This window comes from Salvia splendens, chromosome 19, assembly GCF_004379255.2.
Source record: "Salvia splendens isolate huo1 chromosome 19, SspV2, whole genome shotgun sequence".
NCBI classification, from domain to species: domain Eukaryota; kingdom Viridiplantae; phylum Streptophyta; class Magnoliopsida; order Lamiales; family Lamiaceae; genus Salvia; species Salvia splendens.
In genome coordinates, this window is record NC_056050.1 from 18,727,089 (window position 1) to 18,745,849 (window position 18,761).

General features: G+C 38.6%; 1 protein-coding gene and 1 pseudogene across 1 annotated transcript; one reads left to right on the forward strand and one right to left on the reverse strand.

Moving 5' to 3' along the window:
- Positions 1–8,177: 8,177 nt before the first annotated feature.
- LOC121779119 lies at positions 8,178–15,631 on the forward strand (annotated as a pseudogene).
- Positions 15,632–16,134: 503 nt separating this feature from the next.
- Positions 16,135–18,342, reverse strand: LOC121779120 (COP1-interactive protein 1-like). Its single transcript, XM_042176460.1, has 2 exons — positions 18,258–18,342; positions 16,135–18,149 (listed from the first exon to the last, which is right to left on the reverse strand). The coding sequence occupies exons 1-2, from the start codon at positions 18,340–18,342 to the stop codon at positions 16,135–16,137; spliced, it is 2,100 nt and encodes a 699-aa protein (XP_042032394.1).
- Between the last annotated feature and the right edge of the window lie 419 nt (positions 18,343–18,761).

Here is an 18,761-nt window from a genome sequence, read left to right on the forward strand (position 1 = left end):
GATTTTGGAAAATGCATAGATGATTTGGAGATGATCGATGACAAGATCAAAGATGAGGATAAAGCCCTGATGTTGTTGAATGCTCTACCGGCCTTCTATGAGCAGTTTAAGGATGCTATCCTATTGGGTAGAGATTCAAAGGTGACATATGAGGAAGTCTACTCTGCTTTGAAGTTAAAAGAAGTGCAGAAATCAAATTCAAAAACCATTGATGCAGCGTCTGAGTCTTTAAACATCAAGGCAGATAGCAAGAAGTTCTCAAAGAAAAAGGGGCAGAAGAAGGCTTGGAAAGACAAGTCAGGTGAGGGAAGAGAAACCAGATCTTGTTTTTACTGCAGGAAACCAGGACACATCAAGAAAGATTGCCATGCTCTAAAGAAGAAGTTGGCTGAGGAGCAAAAGGCTCAGGACACAGCTGACCTCGTTGAGCAAGTTGATGCTGCTCAAGTGATGAATATCACTGATAGGCAGATCTCAAATTCTTGGGTGATGGATTCGGGGGGCAGTTTTCATATGACATCACACAAGGATTGGATCATGGAGATGGAGAAATCTGAGGGATCAGTGCATCTTGGAAATGATCATATGTGCAAAATCAGAGGGAAAGGCAAGGTCAAGTTTCTGATGGGAGATGGATCTTTCAAGATTCTCACTGATGTGAGATATATCCCAGAGATAAAAAGAAACCTCATATCTCTAGGCTTACTGGAGGCAAAGGGTTTTGAGTTTGAGTCCAAGAATGGCATAATGCAGGTGAAGAAGCTAGGGATAGTCATGATGAAAGCCCAGAAATATAATAATCTGTACTACCTTCAAGCAAAGGCAGTCTGCAATGAGGCAAATGTCACAGAGAAGAAGCCTGATCTTGCTGTGTGGCACAAGAGGTTGGGCCATGTAGGTGCATCTGGGCTCAAAGAATTGGTCAAGTTGGGAGCCATTCTGACAGGATCAGAGCTTGATGAGAAGCTGATCTCCAAATGTGAGCAGTGTATACTCGGGAAAAGCAAGAACATGCATCTTATCCTTTCAAGTAGAGTTCTATTTACCCTCTCAGCCACACCATTTTGCTGTGGATTGTTTGGCACGGTTCTGTGCCTTTTGATTCCCTTCGATCTGCAGAATTCATCAAATTGAGTATATAGAAACTCCAAACCGTTGTCAGTCCTAAGGCATTTAAGTGAGCATCCCTTCTCAGTCTCAACTTCTTGACACCAGTCCTTAAACCTTGCAAAAGCATCAGACTTCTCTCTCATAACATAGAGCCATATCTTTCTTGAAAAATCATCCACAATAGTCAAGAAATACTTCCCCCCACCTATACTCTGAGTCTGTGCAGGCCCCCAAATGTCACTATGTGCATATGCTAGAGGGAATTCTGATGTGTGCTTCCCTCTTTGATAGCTAAGCTTCTTGCTTTTCCCGAGACAGGATCAGAGCTTGATGAGAAGCTGATCTCCAAATGTGAGCAGTGTATACTCGGGAAAAGCAAGAAGCTTAGCTATCAAAGAGGGAAGCACACATCAGAATTCCCTCTAGCATATGCACATAGTGACATTTGGGGGCCTGCACAGACTCAGAGTATAGGTGGGGGGAAGTATTTCTTGACTATTGTGGATGATTTTTCAAGAAAGATATGGCTCTATGTTATGAGAGAGAAGTCTGATGCTTTTGCAAGGTTTAAGGACTGGTGTCAAGAAGTTGAGACTGAGAAGGGATGCTCACTTAAATGCCTTAGGACTGACAACGGTTTGGAGTTTCTATCTACTCAATTTGATGAATTCTGCAGATCGAAGGGAATCAAAAGGCACAGAACCGTGCCAAACAATCCACAGCAAAATGGTGTGGCTGAGAGGGTAAATAGAACTCTACTTGAAAGGATAAGATGCATGCTTCTTGGCTCAGGGATGCCTAAAAGTTTCTGGGGTGAAGCTGCTGCTACAGCTGCTGTACTTATAAACAAATGTCCTTCATCAGCCATTGAATTCAAAACCCCAGATACCATGTGGTATGGTTCATCTGGTGATTACAGCAAGCTAAGGGTTTTTGGATCAAGAGCATATGCACATTTAAGGCAGGGAAAGCTTGAGGCCAGGGGTATCAAATGTGTTATGCTTGGGTATCAAAAGGGGGTGAAGGGTTATAGGTTGTGGTGCACTGAACCTGGAAGAAATAAGGTTGTAATTAGCAGAGATGTTGTCTTCAAGGAAGATGAGATGCCTTTTCTGAGACAAAAGTCAGACAATATTCAAGTTGAGGTGGAGCCATCTACTGTATCTGAGGTGGAGCCATCTGGTGTGTCTGAAGCTAGTGATGAAGTATCAGAGGATGAGACTGCTACACATCAAGGTGCTGGAGAAAGACATGAGTATCCAGATAGAGTACCAACACCAAAGCCAAGCAGACCAAAGAGACAACACAGACTTCCAGCAAGGTTTGCAGATTATGATATGGTATATTATGCATTGACAGTAGCAGAAAGTATTGACTATCATGAGCCATCCACCTATAAAGAAGCAGTGAGGACTCCAGAGAAGGACAAGTGGCTCAGAGCCATGCAAGAAGAGATTGATTCTCTATACAAAAACAAGACCTGGGTGTTGGTTTTGAGACCAAGAGATCAGAAAGTAGTGGGTTCAAAGTGGGTTTTCAAGAAGAAAATAGAGGCTTTCCAGAATGACACTGTGAGGTATAAGGCACGTTTGGTTGTAAAGGGGTACACACAGAAGCAAGGAATCGACTACAATGAGGTGTTCTCACCTGTAGTTAAACATAGCTCTATTCGGATCTTGTTGGCTGTTGTTGTGCAGAGAGATTGGGAGTTGCATCAGCTGGATGTGAGGACAGCTTTTCTACATGGTGATCTAAGAGAAACCATATATATGGAGCAGCCTGAGGGTTTCATCAAGAAAGGAGATGAAGGGAAAGTGTGTCTACTCAGAAAAAGCTTATATGGTCTCAAGCAAAGCTCGAGACAATGGTATCTCAAATTCGATGAACATATGCTGAGAATTGGTTTTGAAAAATCCAAGTATGATGATTGTGTTTACATCAGAAAGGTGGATGGAGAAGTCTCAGCCTATCTATTGCTCTATGTAGATGACATGCTAGTGGCAGCCCCCAGCTTGGCAGAAATTCAGAAGGTTAAGAGTCAGCTGCAAGAGGAGTTTGACATGAAGGATCTTGGCAATGCCAAGAAAATCCTTGGGATGGATATGATAAGAGACAGAGGGAAGGGAGAACTGAGACTAACACAGAAAGATTACTTGGGAAAAGTGCTCAAAAGGTTTCAGATGCAAGACTCAAAGCCGGTTATACTCCCTATGGCTCAGCAGTTCAAACTCAGTAAAGAGCAGTGCCCAACGAGTAATGAGCAAAGAGAGGAAATGGATAAAATTCCTTGTGCTAGTATCATTGGAAGCATAATGTATACTATGGTATGTACTAGACCTGATCTTGGCCATGCAATGAGTGTAGTAAGCAGGTTCATGGCTGACCCTGGTTTGGAACACTGGCATGCGCTTAAGTGGCTGATGAGATACCTCAAGGGGACCACTGATTATGCTATAGTGTTCAGAAGAAGCAAGAATCAAGGTGGAGACCAGTTGATTGGATTCTCAGACTCGGATTATGCAGTGAATTATGACACTCGGAAGTCTCAGTCTGGTTATGTATTCACCTTAAATGGTACTGCTGTGAGCTGGAAATCTTGCCTTCAATCAGTAGTGGCTCTCTCTACCACGGAAGCAGAGTATATTGCCCTTGCAGAGGCAGTGAAAGAATCGTTCTGGCTGAAAGGGGTTCTCGGGGATTTTGGAGTTGAGCAGAATTCTGTGGAGATAAAATGTGATTCTGCCAGTGCAATATGCTTAACTAAGCACCAGACATTTCATGAAAGAAGCAAACACGTGGACGTGAGGCTACACTTCATAAGAGATGAGGTGAATAAGGGAACCGTGAGGGTGACAAAGGTAGCGACTGATGATAATGCTTCGGACATGCTGACTAAGGTGATTCCTAGCACCAAGCTGAGATATTGCTTGGAGCTAATTGGTTTGGAATAGAATTAGGAAGGATGAGGAGGTAATCGGGCTCGTTCACCAGTCACAAGGTGGAGATTTGTTAATGCATACTGGTGTGAGCTTGTTGAACAAGAGACAAAAGGCTCAAGGACTTGCTGGGAATTAGCTACGTAAAGAGTTAGTTATTTCGGTTGAGAGGTGGATGCTTCGAAAAGGCTAAGTCATCTACCGTGAAGCTGATATATATGTGGATCCTATCTCTTGTAGTTAGTAAGTTACATCAACACACTCTTTTGATGAGATCTATTCCAATCTGTGAGAGTTGCGAAGAGTGATCTGAAAACTCAATCAAGAGTAAAGTGATTTGAGTGTTTTTGAGTGTGTGTAACAATTGTAATCTTCATTCTTGTCGATCTAGTAAACACAGCAGATTATCTCCTCCGTGGACGTAGGTCATTCACGGCCGAACCACGTAATTCCGGTGTTCTTCATTTCAGTTCACTAATTGCGATTATTAGTTCTCGGCTATCAATCACAATCACAATCATGATATTAACCAGGCTTCCACCTTTTGTGAGATGATTTTCTTGACAAAGACATGCCGATAGGACCGAGTAAACATCAGGATCATCAATGGATATCGAAATGCTACTTGCTGTCAAGCCGGCTTCAACTCACGAACCAGCATCTTCCTAAGCATCTCCTCGGGACACCTTACGCTTTCCGACTAGCATGTTAGAAAGCTCATAAGCTCGAACGCCATCTCCTCCAAATGACCAAATGTATCAGCTACCTTAAGAGCCTCCTCTACTTTCCCTTTCTTTCATAAGTATGATCCATAATTTTAAACTATAATAATAGTAATAATTATAGTTATTATTATTATGGAGTAATTATATATGATTAATATTTTAAACTAGTTTCATTTTGTATTATCTATATATTGGGAATTGGATTAATAATGAATTAATTTCTTTTGCAAATAAATGCACACGACCAAAAAATATCTCTTATAGCTTATAACTTGATTATAGATTCTTACTCTAATATGTTTTTAGCATAAAATTATAATTTAAATTTTTTATTCAATTTAGACATTATTTGCTATCAGAAAACAATGATAGCTATCAGCTTTAAAAGACAGTAGAACATTATAATAGTCTCAAATTAGTTAAGATGTTTTGAGACATGAGATTTTAGAAATTGATACTTCAACAGAAATTGATGTTGTTGAGTAAAGAAACAATCTCAAATTAGTTCAGATGGTTTTCTTTAGATATGAAATTTGAGAAATTTACATTAAAAATTAGATTGAGTACGAATAGGAGGCACCGCAACAAACTGACCATTAAATTGGAAAAACAAACTGACAATTCTTTTTTTCATTTCGTGATGAAATGTCATAATATTTTTGGGTGGAATGTAGCCTAGAGAAAATCGGATGTGTGGGGCACTCTACTACTACAATAACAAAAATGTATCCATTTTGTTAATTGTTCCATATATGGGAAAAACGCCAACCGAGCTGACGTTTTATTAAGTGAAAACGCCAACCATGCTGGCGTTTTACATTTAATTTGTGAATTAAAAAAATACGGTACTTATTTAAACACGCCAACCTAGTTGGCGTGTTTCGGTTAAAAACTCCATTAGTGATGGCGTCTGAGGTTTAGAACACGCCAGTCTGATTGACGTGTTACGATTGAATTTCCGGGAAAAAATAAAGATTACTTTGAAAAACGCCAACCTCAATGGCGTTTCTTCACAGAATAGGGGAATGTATCGGGATTTCTTCCCCAAATCGCCAAACCACACCCAACGCACAGCAGCAGCGGCGCATTCTTCCCCAAGCACGCCAATCTCTTACAATTGCATCAACAAGGAGTTAATCGGTGTCATTCTTCCGCATATTTGATATATCATTCGGTTAGTATGCTTATTTTAATGATGGAGTAATTGTTTGGTAGTTAGATAGGGTTTGTAATGAGTTGTAAATTGAGTTGATAATTTGTGTTGTGTTATTATTTTGTGTAGTGGCTTGTTTGAATGCATTATTGTTGATTAATGTTTGAGATATTAGTGTTTAGTTAGGGTATAAATGTTATTAAAATTGGGTTTAAACTAGGTAGTGTTGTTCTAGCTTAAAAATTGGGCAACTTGATTTGGTTTATGTAGGTTTTAAATTGGTGTTGCATTATTAGGGTTTAGGTGTTACATTATCTGATATTGGGTTCAATAGTGAGAAATTATTGAAATTGTTTAGATTGATTTATATTGTTTAGTTTGAATTGTTAACGTTATGTAGGTGAATTGTGTTATAATTTTGTGTAATGTTGTGTACGTGAATTTGTGTAATGTTGTGTACGTGAATTTGTGCATTTGTGTATTGTGCATTATTTGATATTGGTGTTCCATTTTGAGATATTGGCTTAAATAGTATCCAATTATTGAAATTGTTTAGGTTTGTGTATTGTTTAATTTGAATTGTGAATATTGTGTAGGTGAATTATTGCACCATCTTCAAGTTCTTGTCGAAGACTCTTATGTGGTCCTGAGGACCCTTCTATTATATCTTCAGAGACAACACGTCTCTATTAATATATGGGCAGGAGTTGAATCAGAAGACGTACGCTGCAGAAGATATGAAGGAATCATTTGGGATGTTCCCATACATCCGCGTGTTTTGGCAGTAGTAGACGAGATGGGGTTCAGCGGCATATTGAGGTGTGGTCAACCAAAGGACATTGACCACCATCTTATCACCGCGTTGATTGAACGATGGAGGCCAGAGACTCACACGTTTCACTTTCCAGTCGGTGAAGCGACAGTGACATTGGAAGACGTGGAGGTCTTATGGGGCCTCAAAGTTGACGGTGATGCTTTGATGGGTTACATCCCCACTAAGGATGTCAACTATTGGATGCAACTTTCTCTGGATTATCTTGGATTTGTACCAGATACAGTTGAGTTGAAAGAAATGGTTTGGAAACAGACAAGCTTATCAAATCAACTAAGGATTGAGTTGAGTGATAACACGACCACTATATATATGTTCAACGTGCTCGTGTTTATTGTCTGCTTTTACTTGGTGGTCTGATGATCCCGAACACCTCCAGAAATAAAATTTCATTCTTCTACTTGCAATTTTTCATGGATGTAGAACGATGTTCTAGCTCTAGCTGGGGTGGTGCCACTCTTACTTGCTTGTACCACAATTTATGTGAAGCTTCCCTTGCTAGGAGGAGCGATGTCGGGGGGGGGGGGAGCTTGTACTTTGTTACAATTGTGGGCTTGGGAGAGAATCTCAAATATTAGACCGAAGATGCTAAATCCCGTGCATATAGACTACGCACCATGTGCAGTCGCGTAAGTTGTTCACTAATTAATTTTTTTAAGCATAATTTTCATTAATTTCCGTGTTATTCGCTCATAATTTAATTTTTTTAGATGGAGTGGTCCGACGTCATATGTAAAAGCACCCGGGCATTGCATTGAAAATTTACGATATCAGTTCTCCAGAATGCACGCCAACCAAGTAATTTATGTAACTTAAATTGTTTTTTGTTTGCTGTTGTGATTGAATTTGTTTTGACTAAATTTATTTCATATGTAGTTTATTTGGAGGCCTTATGTCATGCAAAACTTGCCGGATATTTGTGTTGACGGTCGTCCTATATGGACGCCGATCACAACCCTTATTTGTTGGAATTTGGTTGAGCCATACTTGCCACAACGAGTGCTGCGACAATATGGGATTGTCCAACCGTATATCCCGCTCCTCAACTGGTTCCACGGTACTGATTTTGTGAAACAGGATCGTCGTGGTAAATCTGGCCGAAATTGGGTTGAGTACCACGCCAATCATATACAGGAGTGGGACAATAGGCACAACTTGGTGTGGATTGATCTGGAGTACTCAAATGAGCCTATTGCAACTGATGAATATATGGATTGGTTTCGCCGAATAACTGTGGTGTACTTAACTAAACCTGGCGTGCATGCTCAAGAGGGCTTCCATGAAAAGGCATCTTCTCATAGCTTCGCGGTAAATTGAAGCAACTATTAATTATTTATATTCGTATAATGAAATGAAATTAACTTTGAAAACTGTAGATGTAGACGCTTCAAAAAATACGTCACTTTCTAAGTGGGCAAGATATGACAGGACGACCAGATTTGGTAACAATTTCGAGGATGGTTGAAGATGGTCTGCAGATATCTGGGGAGGCTGAGATGATGGACTACCGTCCTTCTCAGCGCTCTGAGCTGGACATTGACATGCCCGTGAGACAAAAAGGGAAACGACGTGGAAAGAAGAAAACTGCTTGTGGAGAGTCGTCATTTTCAAGGATGGATGCTCACTTGGTATATGATTCCGATGAAGATTTTGTGTCTCCACCTCCACCTGGATCTGCAGTTCGAGGTCGTCATTCTGTCAGTCACACTGGTGGTACAGGTGAAGATATTGGTCTCAGTGATGTCCACCATTCTCCACCTCATTTTTCAGTGTGAGATGACTTTTTTTGGGGTGGATTTAGAGAATGTTGTTGTTCAAGATACTCCTCCCTCTAGACTCCCTACTTCCAGAATCGGGAAGGGGATCCGTGGCCTGTTTATGCGGAGAAGGCGAGACGATTGAACTAAACTACATCTATTTTTATTTGTTTATTGAGTTGAACTTCGTGTTTGTGAATCTTGTAATCTTTATATTTGATAATTTTACAACTCCTCTTTCTATTCTTATTTATATTTTTGAAGTGAGAATGATTGCAATATTTTGAATAAGCATTGTAATAAGCAGGATTGGGTAGAAACTGTTGGCTGAAACTTAATGCCAAGTAGGTGATGTTTAGGCGTGTTTCTACACAACGCAATACAACCATTCTGTATTGACTCGCCAACTTGGTTGGCGTATTTAAGAAACACGCCGATCAGGTTTGCATTTTTATTAAACACGAACACGCCGACCAGGTTGGAGTTTTCACAAAAAACGCCAGCTCGTTGTCATTTTACACTTTGATGTATCGCCCAAGTTTCTAGTAGATGCCATACAACCATTCTGTATTGACTCGCCAACGTGGTTGGCGTTTTTATGAAACACGCCGACTAGGTTGGCGTTTTTAGGTAAAAATGCCAACGGCAATGGCGTGTGTTAGTAAAAATGCCAACGAGACTGGCGTTTCAATGCAGAAACATTTTATGTTTAACATACCATGCAGAGCCACAATCACAATACAATACATGCAATACATTATGTAACATATTGAATACTACATAAGTCCAGGCAAAATACCACAAGTACAAATAGTAATCAATACATAAGTCCAAATAGTAATCAACTAGTAATCAATACATAAGTCTAATCAATCAAGAAGTCGGGCAGTTGCGCCTGTCGTGACCAGGTTGACGACATTTTTTACAACGGCGTCGGGCTCGTGGCTGGTCAGGTTCACTGACATCCATCTGATCAGGAATCCTAGTTGTACGGTATCGACCGCGACTTCAAGGCATTAACTGAGTTCTTGAACACTACAAAGTCCATTCAGGCACGTCCCAATAATCTGGGTGTCTGAGTGGATTGAACACCCCAGATTATTGGTGTACCCAAACACTTGTGTGGTATACGGGATTAACAAGCGATATCATGTTGTGGTTTCTAAACCGCGCAACTGCTGCTGCATGTGAACACGGAAGTCTCCACATCTGCCACTTTTGACATTTGCAGTTTGACTCCAAGTACAACACCTTCCACTTGTTACCACCAATTCGACGTCTTGTTCGAACCACATAAATCCCTTGAATTGTGTTTGGTGCTCTCACCCCATCTTTTGAGAGATTCCACCATATTAGTGGTCTTCTCACCCCATCTTTTGTGTTTGTCGTACGCCAAATTCTATTTTTCTAAATCCACGGTATCAAGGTACTGCAAAGCCTCATTGTTGACGTCTCGAAGTAAACGATGTCTTTTCTTAAACTTGCGTTTTTTGGTAGCAATACCCATTTTCCAAACCAATCTTTTAACCATGATATATTTGTGATTCTGCAGAACATTCTTTCTAACATGTACCAAGCAAAACCTGTGATGACCTTTAGGTTCTTCTTTCCATATGGGAGAATTCATTGTATCTATGATTCCCACATGCCTATCAGATATTACACATATTCCATGCTTTGCTACATGAAGTCTTATGTGTTCCATAAACTAATTCCAACTTTCTTTGGTTTCCTCATCAACAATGGCATATGCAACAAACAAACATTTCTTATTAGCATCAAATCCAACGGCAATAAGAATTTTACCTCGACATCGTCCACGTAGATGAGTTCCATCAACTGTTAAAACTGGTTTGCATAGTTGAAAAGCCTCCACAGCTGGTCCAAAAGCCCAAAATATGTACTTGAATACCTTGTTCATACCGTGGCTTAATCTGTCATCATGCAACCATTCGACAATTGTACCAGGATTTTGTCTTTGCATTTAATTCAATTAAGACGGTAAAACTTTGAATGACCACTCCCATCCACCATATACAAGCTCAATAGCTGTCCTCCGAGCATACCATGCTTTCTTGTAACTAATTTTCACATGAAATCTATTTTCAATATCTGCCACAATAGCTTTTACCTTGTAAGCAGGATAGTTTTCTATCTGATGTCAAACACTCAATGATATCATGGACGATGAAGGATTAGGGTGCCCATTATAATTACGATACCACATACAAGTATGAGCAGTGCTAAACACTCTAATTTGCCAGTGTTCATCATGCTTTCTCAATGTTGCTCGACACTCCCACAAACATTTTGGTAATGACTTATCCTCCAGATTTCCTTGTGGCCACTTACAAACTGCATGCCTAGACATGCACAAACCGAACCGGCCCGGCGGTTCACCGCCGGTTCGGGCCCGCCGGTTCATGAACCGGAACCGGAACCGGCGGTTTGAACCGTCCGGAGGGTTGCCGGTTAACACGGGCCGGTTCAGGGTCGGCAAATTGTGAACCGTGAACCGGCGGTTCAAAAGTTTGAACCGCCGGTTCAACCGAATTTTTTTTTTAAAAATTATTTATAGAAATTGATTTTTATATTTAAAATCAATTTTTACAAACAAATGAATACAAGAAATTCGTAATAGCCCATATATATTTGATGGGCTTGCGAATTTATGAAACTATTCTTGGTTGTTTCTCTTTTATAGAAACATCCTTGAATGTTTTATGTTCCACTTTCGATGTGGGACAAAATCATTCTTGGTTGTTTCTCTTTTATAGAGACATCCTTGAATATTTTATGTTCCACTTTCGATGTGGGACAAACTTATTCTTGGTTGTTTCTCTTTTATAGAGACATCCTTGAATGTTTTATGTTCCACTTTCGATGTGGGACAAACTCATTCTTGGTTGTTTCTATTTTATAGAGACATCCTTGAATGTTTTATGTTCCACTTTCGATGTGGGACAAAATATGTTTAAGTACTTTCTTTTATAACTACATGTTTAGAGCATTCATTCATCTTTTTTTCAATGTGGGATACAAAACTTTCTTTTGTCTTCTACTTTTCTTCATGTTTTGTAAGATATATATAAACAAAATTATTATTCAAATATATTCTTGATTGATAAAAATAAAGAATTATTGAGAAATATGATTTGTATATAGAAAATATTTATTTGTATAATAATTATTGTTAGGTTTATACAATTTGTATAAGAATTATTCTTTCAATGTGTATAATATTATTTATTAGTTAACATATACATAAATTTATAAACATAAGCAAATCAGTAATGATAAATGACTAATGAATAATAGTTTATGTAATAATATTTGTTATTATTACATAAACTATTATGTCCTATTAAGTATTGATATTTTTTTAAGTATTGATAATAATATTGGACATAATAGTTTATGTCCAATATTATTTATGTATTTATAAACTATTATGTCCAATATTATTCTATAATAAATTTATGTATTTATGATCAAAGCAAATTATTCTATTTCTTTAGTTATTTATATATATATTTATAAAATATCAATACTTAATATTGGACATAATAGTTTATGTAATAATAACAAATATTATTACATAAACTATTATTCATTAGTTATTTATCATTAATGATTTGCTTATGTTTATAAATTTATGTATATGTTAACTAATAAATAATATTATACACATTAAAAAAATAATTTTTATACAAATTGTATAAACCTAACCATAATTATTATACAAATAAATATTTTCTATATACAAATCATATTTCTCAATAATTCTTTATTTTTATCAATCATGAATATATTTGAATAATAATTTTGTTTATATATATCATACAAAACATGAAGAAAAATAGAAGACAAAAGAAAGTTTTGTATCCCACATTGGAAAAAGAAAATGAATGCTCTAAACATGTAGTTATAAAAGAAAATACTTCAACATATTTTGTCCAACATCAAAAGAGCAACATAAAACATTCAAGGAAGTCTCTATAAAAGAGAAACATCCAAGAATTATTTTGTCCCACATCGAAAGTGGAACATAAAACATTCAAGGATGTCTCTATAAAAGAGAAACAACCAAGAATGGTTTCTTAAATTCGCAAGCCCATCAAATATATATGGGCTATTACGAATTTATTGTATTCATTTGTTTGTAAAAATTGATTTTAAATATAAAAATCAATTTTTATAAATAAAAAATATTTTTTTTTAATTTCGGTTGAACCGCCGGTTCATGAACCGGAACCGGCTGTTCAAGCAAAAAACCGGCGGTTTTGAACCGCCTGGTGAACTGGCGGTTTTTTTAACCGGAACCGCCGGGAGGTAGGCGGGCCGGTTCAGGTTCAAGCTTTTCCTGAACCGTGAACCGCCGGTTCATGAACCGGAACTGGCGGTTCGTGACCCTTGTGCATGCCTATGCATGCCATCTCTTTCCTTTACTTTCAGCAACTGTATATTGTCAGATTTTTTCTATATGCCAAAAAGTCACAACTGTCTTCAATTCCAACTTCGTTCTAACTTTAGTATGCAAACCGACATTGCTAGGATCTTTTTCACTCCAATAATGCACACTGGGATCAGCAGCCTCAAAGTTCTTTGGACCAAAACTATCATATGTACCTGGTAAGGTGCGAAAATAGTTCATTCCACGCTATGGGAACTATGGAACTACTCTTCCTCCAACTGCTCTTCCTCCAACTGCTGTTTCTCCAACCACTGTTTCTCTAACTGGAATGGATGGTCTTGAATCAACAAATTGTTCATAATCAGACGGATCACCATCTGAGTCTGTACTAACAATGTTTACATCTTCAGAATCATAAGGTGATTGTGGATCAAGAAAGTCGGCTTTATCAGGACCTATAATGTCATCAACCACATGACAATTGTCACTGTCCCCTAAACGCACACCTCCAACATCAAAATCTTGTGTTGCAGCGAAACTTGGTTCTTGGGCTTTCGTAGACGTACCAATATCATAACTTATGACATGATGACTATTTTGTTGAGTAATTTCCAAATACTCAACAGATAATTCAATTTGACCTCCTGTAACCATACTCTCACTGAACATTAGTGGCATGCATACTTCTTCTAGTAGAGTACCTATAAACGTGACTCCGGATCCAACGCATATAGTATGTTTCCATATTATTTGAACTTTGTTTTCAAATATGCTTATCCACATCCTTTCACAAATTGTTTCTACAAGCTTATCGTAGGAAACACTTTCATCCAACATAATGAATCCTTTTGAAAAAGGAGGATCATATAAAATAACAGCTCCGGAAATTATCTTTCCACCCCAATATAAATTGACACACCACGTCATACTATCTGTAATAATGTAAAACACAAATAAATATTTATTATTTTTTCATTCATCATTATGTAGAGTGAGCCAAAAATTGGTGAAAAATTATATATTAATTACATCAAATATAGACTATCATAACAATCCATCAAATATTGGTCAAAAATTAGATATACTACAATATATAATATCATAACAATCCATCAAATATTTCTATTCATTACACTACATTATATACTATCATAACAATCCATCAAATATTGGTCAAAATTTAGATATACTAACCGAATAGGAAGACTAATGTTTGGAAGAATGAGCCAAAATCGAAATCTTCACGCTCAAATCGCCGATTGCGTCGACCCGAGCAAGGGTTTCCTTAAGGTTTTTCGCATTTGGGGAGGGTTTTCGCATCTGGGGAGGGAAAGTGATTAGAGTTCACGATTTTGGGAGAGATCTGACTGATATCTGGTTCAACGGTAACACGCCGACCAGGTTGACGTTTTTATCTTAAAAACGCCAACGAAGATGGCGTTTTTAATTAAACACGCCAACTAAGTGGGCGTGATATATCTGTTAAACACACCGGCGTAGATGACGTTTTTTTAATTAAACACGCCAACCAAGTGAGCGTGTTACGATAAATACTGTATTTGCATAAAATAAAACGAAATTGTAAAACGCCAACACAGTTGGCGTTTTTGCTTAATAACACGCCAATGTGGGAGGCGTTTTTCCCATAGATGGAAGAAATAACAAAATGGGTACATTTTCGTTATTATAGTAGTAGAGTGCCCCACGGATCCGATTTTCTCATGTAGCCCAACTGTTCGACATATTGTCTCACAGAGCAGTAGGTAGAAGAAATAAAGAAAAATGAGCAAGTGGCCTCCTCCTGATCCGGTGGCTGTTCTCGACGCTACCGAGCTTCTGTTACGGATGTTTGCTTCCATCCCTTCAAGACCATCCTTTTCAGGGAGAATTACCGATTTGGGACACATTGCAGCGTAGGATCATTTCATCATCATGGCTTCACATTGCAGCTCATGGCATTATTAGCATTACTGCTGCTGTGGAGAACAGAGTGATTAGTCAAGGAAGGGATGGGGCTATCAAGCTCTGGGGGTCTAAGATTGATACAAATTCGTATCAGTTCTGCATATGATGAAATCATACCAACTGAAATAGTATCCAAGCGAAACTAGATGGAGGCTCGGGGACTGAAGGGCGTAATTATGTTGCCACAGCTGGGGAAAATTTTTCTGTGGTTGAAATTTGGGATGTTAAAACTGCTGAAAAACTTGTGAAACTCCTTCCGAGCTCCATGGATTTGAATGACAGTGGGAGCTTTTTTACCATCTGAATCTTAGATATATGCACATGTTGTTGCTGGCTTTGAGGATGGATCAATGGTGTTGTGGGGATTTGAGAAATCCTACCTAAGCTTGTCCATTGACAGTTCATGTGGAGGAGGGGTTTGAAAAAAAAATTGTACTAACATTTAGCTTGTATCCTTCGAAAGGGTCAGGTATGGTCAAGAAAAAAATTATTTTGAAGAGTCACGGTATCACAGGCACCTCGATAAGGCCATATAGTAAAATTTTTGCCACTGCTGGCTGGGATCACAGGGTTAGGTTATATGACTACCAAAAAGGGAATGCGTTGGCTATATTGAAATACCATCATGCAATTTGCATTTTGCAATGCTGTCACATTCTCAGCTGAAAGCAAACTGATGGCTTCATCTTCGGAAGATGCCACTATAACGCTATGGGAGCTTTATCCTCATAGAAACTGACATGGACCATTAAATATGTAATATTTGATGTTTTGCAAGTGGAAATCTTAGGCGAATCATAGGGTACATTTGATAAGATTGTGTTGTGTTGTTCTATGATTGATTTGCTAACCTTTTGACGTTGTAATGGATTGCTGAATGAAACTATGTCTGCCTCGGAGTATCTTCTGAATGCTTAGTTTCCTTCAGCTTCTGTTGTTTAATTAGGTGCCTTCTTGATGGGAACTTTTGTCTTGGCTCTACTCAGTTGATATAAGCTTTGGGACTGAGAGAGGAAAATGGTGACAATGCAAAACTGTGTTCTGCAGTTCTCGCGCTAAGTTTAATCGACCAAAAACCTCCGTTTATAAGCCTATTTTTTACATTGCTGTTTAGATGAATGATGCTTGATGGTTCCATGGAGAAGTTTGTCCTCTACAATCACTGCTGCCCAGTTTGAAGAATAAAATTACAAAAGAAGAGGATTAGTTTGAGGCTATGGTTACTGAGTTACAAAATTCTCACTATGCATTAAAGATGCTCTCCTGCCTCCTGTATTCAGACAACAAATCCTTGTAAAAATTTGATCGGTCTCTGTGATAGTCTATCCAAATACATAGCTGCCGTATGGCCCCCCTCTTTCCCTCTGTAAGTACTTGCATTTCATCTTCATTCTCTTCTATTAGTTTCTCTAATTTAGTCACCTTATCTTCTAACTTGCAGATCTTCTCTTTGGATGCCAATATCTCGACTTCCTTGTCATCAAGCTGAGCTAGCAAGCAGTCTAAATTGTTTTTCGAGTGTGACATGGATTTGTTCTTCGTTGCTGCCCACTGTTTCACAGAGTTGATGCCGCGTGAGGCTTTTAATATCCTATTCTGGAATTTGGCAGTGCATTCCTTGAATTTCAAAGTCTTTGAGTCTATCATTGTGAGTAATTCATTTGCTGTAACTGTCAAGTCCTTCACATTCTTTAATTCAGTAGCAGTTCTGTCTGTCATCATTTTGAGGTCCCTGTTATCTTGCTCGCATGAGTCTCTTGTCTTTCGGCACCATTCCTTGTTTTCAGCTTGTAGCTGTTCTGCAACCCTTATCCTGCGGCTCAGGATCCTGTATTGGTCTTCAAACTGTTTCCGGAATTCCACAGCCATTTCTTCTATTTTTCTTTCCGCATTTTGGAAGTTTGCTTTGGTGATTTTCTCCAACTGGGATTTCTTGTGCTCTTTCTCTTTGTCCAGTTCACGCTGAAGTAGTTTCTTGTCATTTTTCGAGGCTTCCAACTCCACCTGCAAACCGGTTCTCTCATTTTCGGAAGTTTCCAACTTGCTCGTGAGAATATCAATGCCTTCTTTTAGGTATTTCAACTTGTTGTGTCCAGTTGATAGTTCATTTTCCCTCATAGCAATAGTTCTCTGCAGTTCAAACACTTTTTCTTCTAGTTTCTCTCTTTCTAAACTTGATTGAGATGCTTCATGGCTTATTTTCTCTTCCAAGCTGCTGTTTAATGACTCAATCTCTGACTCTAAATCATGTACCTTAACTTGCAGGCTTTCTTTCTCCTGTGCTATTCGCTGCTTGCTCGAACTCAGCTCGGTTCTCAGAGTTTCAATCTGGAGCAGGTAATGTGATATTTCTTCTGATTTCTTTTTTATTTCCAGCATCATTTCCTCCTTGTGGCTATGTACAGTCTCCAGTTGTTCCTGCAGAAAACTAACTTGTTCCGTTAGGCCATCGACTTTAGCTGACCAGTGTTTAGTTTCCTCCAACAATCCTTCTTGCAATTCACTTTTCTGATGCTTCAAACTATTCAATTCGAGCTCCATTCCTTCCGCCTCAGTCTTGATCTCCGTGATTCTAGTCTTGTTGAGCTGCTTGTCATCCTCAAACTGCTTTCTGAAGGAGCTAAGGAGGTCTTCTTGTTCTTTCCTCTCGGCTTCCATTTCCATTATCTGAGCCCCCAGTCCAGAAATAGTGTCTTGTGCTTGCACAGCTTCGTTGGACTTCAACTCCACTTGCTCTTCCAGTCGCTTCTTGTGTGTGCGGAGGGTGGAAACCTCGATCCTCAATTCAGCAATCAGTGCCTCCATATCTCTTATCTCTACCAACATCTGGTTCGTCTTCCCAGCCTTCTCCCGTTGAATCTCAAGGTCCCTCAGAATGTCCAAAGGCGACCCTGGTTCGCTGTTCATTATCTTAGTCACCTCACTCACACTAGTCAAAGTATCTTCTATGTCAGAGGTTTCAAATTCTTGGCTCTCTCTTCCTGACATTCTTGAACTGCCACTGCTCGCTTCATCGTTTCGATTCCAGTAATTTGGCTCTGCATCCGAGTCCTGAGCGGAGGGAGAGTCTTCCACCTCAACACTTTTTTTCACCTTTTCTCTCAAATTTTCATAGAGGATGTAGAGTTTTTCATACTGTTTGTGGAAATCTTGGATGAGTTCGATTGCTTCCGACTTTTTCCTCAAGTTCCTCTCTTTGTTTCCGTGGTTTATATCGTTCATGATCTTAAGAATGCTGTCCACTTTATCCTCAACCGCTGCACTCACCGTAAAACATGTCAATTTTCTTGCATCAATACACAACCATAAAAATGATCAATCACAATTCATGAAAATATCAAAGTTGAAGATAAGACAGGTTGTACCTATTTTGACTCGTTTGAGCTGTTCTTCCTTATCAGGATCAATGTGATTGCAAAACGACTTGGAGCTCCATTCTTGCTTTGCCATCTCTGCTTCACCCTACAATGCTAAATAAGGTGTATGCCTTTCCCTTTACCCCTCTTGTTTATCTCATTTTCTCTCTTTAAACCAAATGTCTTCTATGCTAACCTGCACCATTATCTTCCACAATTTTAGCCATCTAAACAAATAATTACAACAACAACAACAACAATAATAACGACCCTATACAGATTAATTCATGATTTTGATTATGCTCACTTTTGCATGAATTTATTCGTCTTCTTTAATGTCACTAATATCATGAATGGATCACCTGAGACTTGAGAGACCTATTCCTCATTTTATTATATCTGAAATAAATCTGCCTTTTAAATAAAATCAATGGACATGAACAAAATATCAGGAGAATTATGCATGGTTTCAGGTAAAAGTTTTCTGGCAATTCCTAAGTAAATTCAAATCCC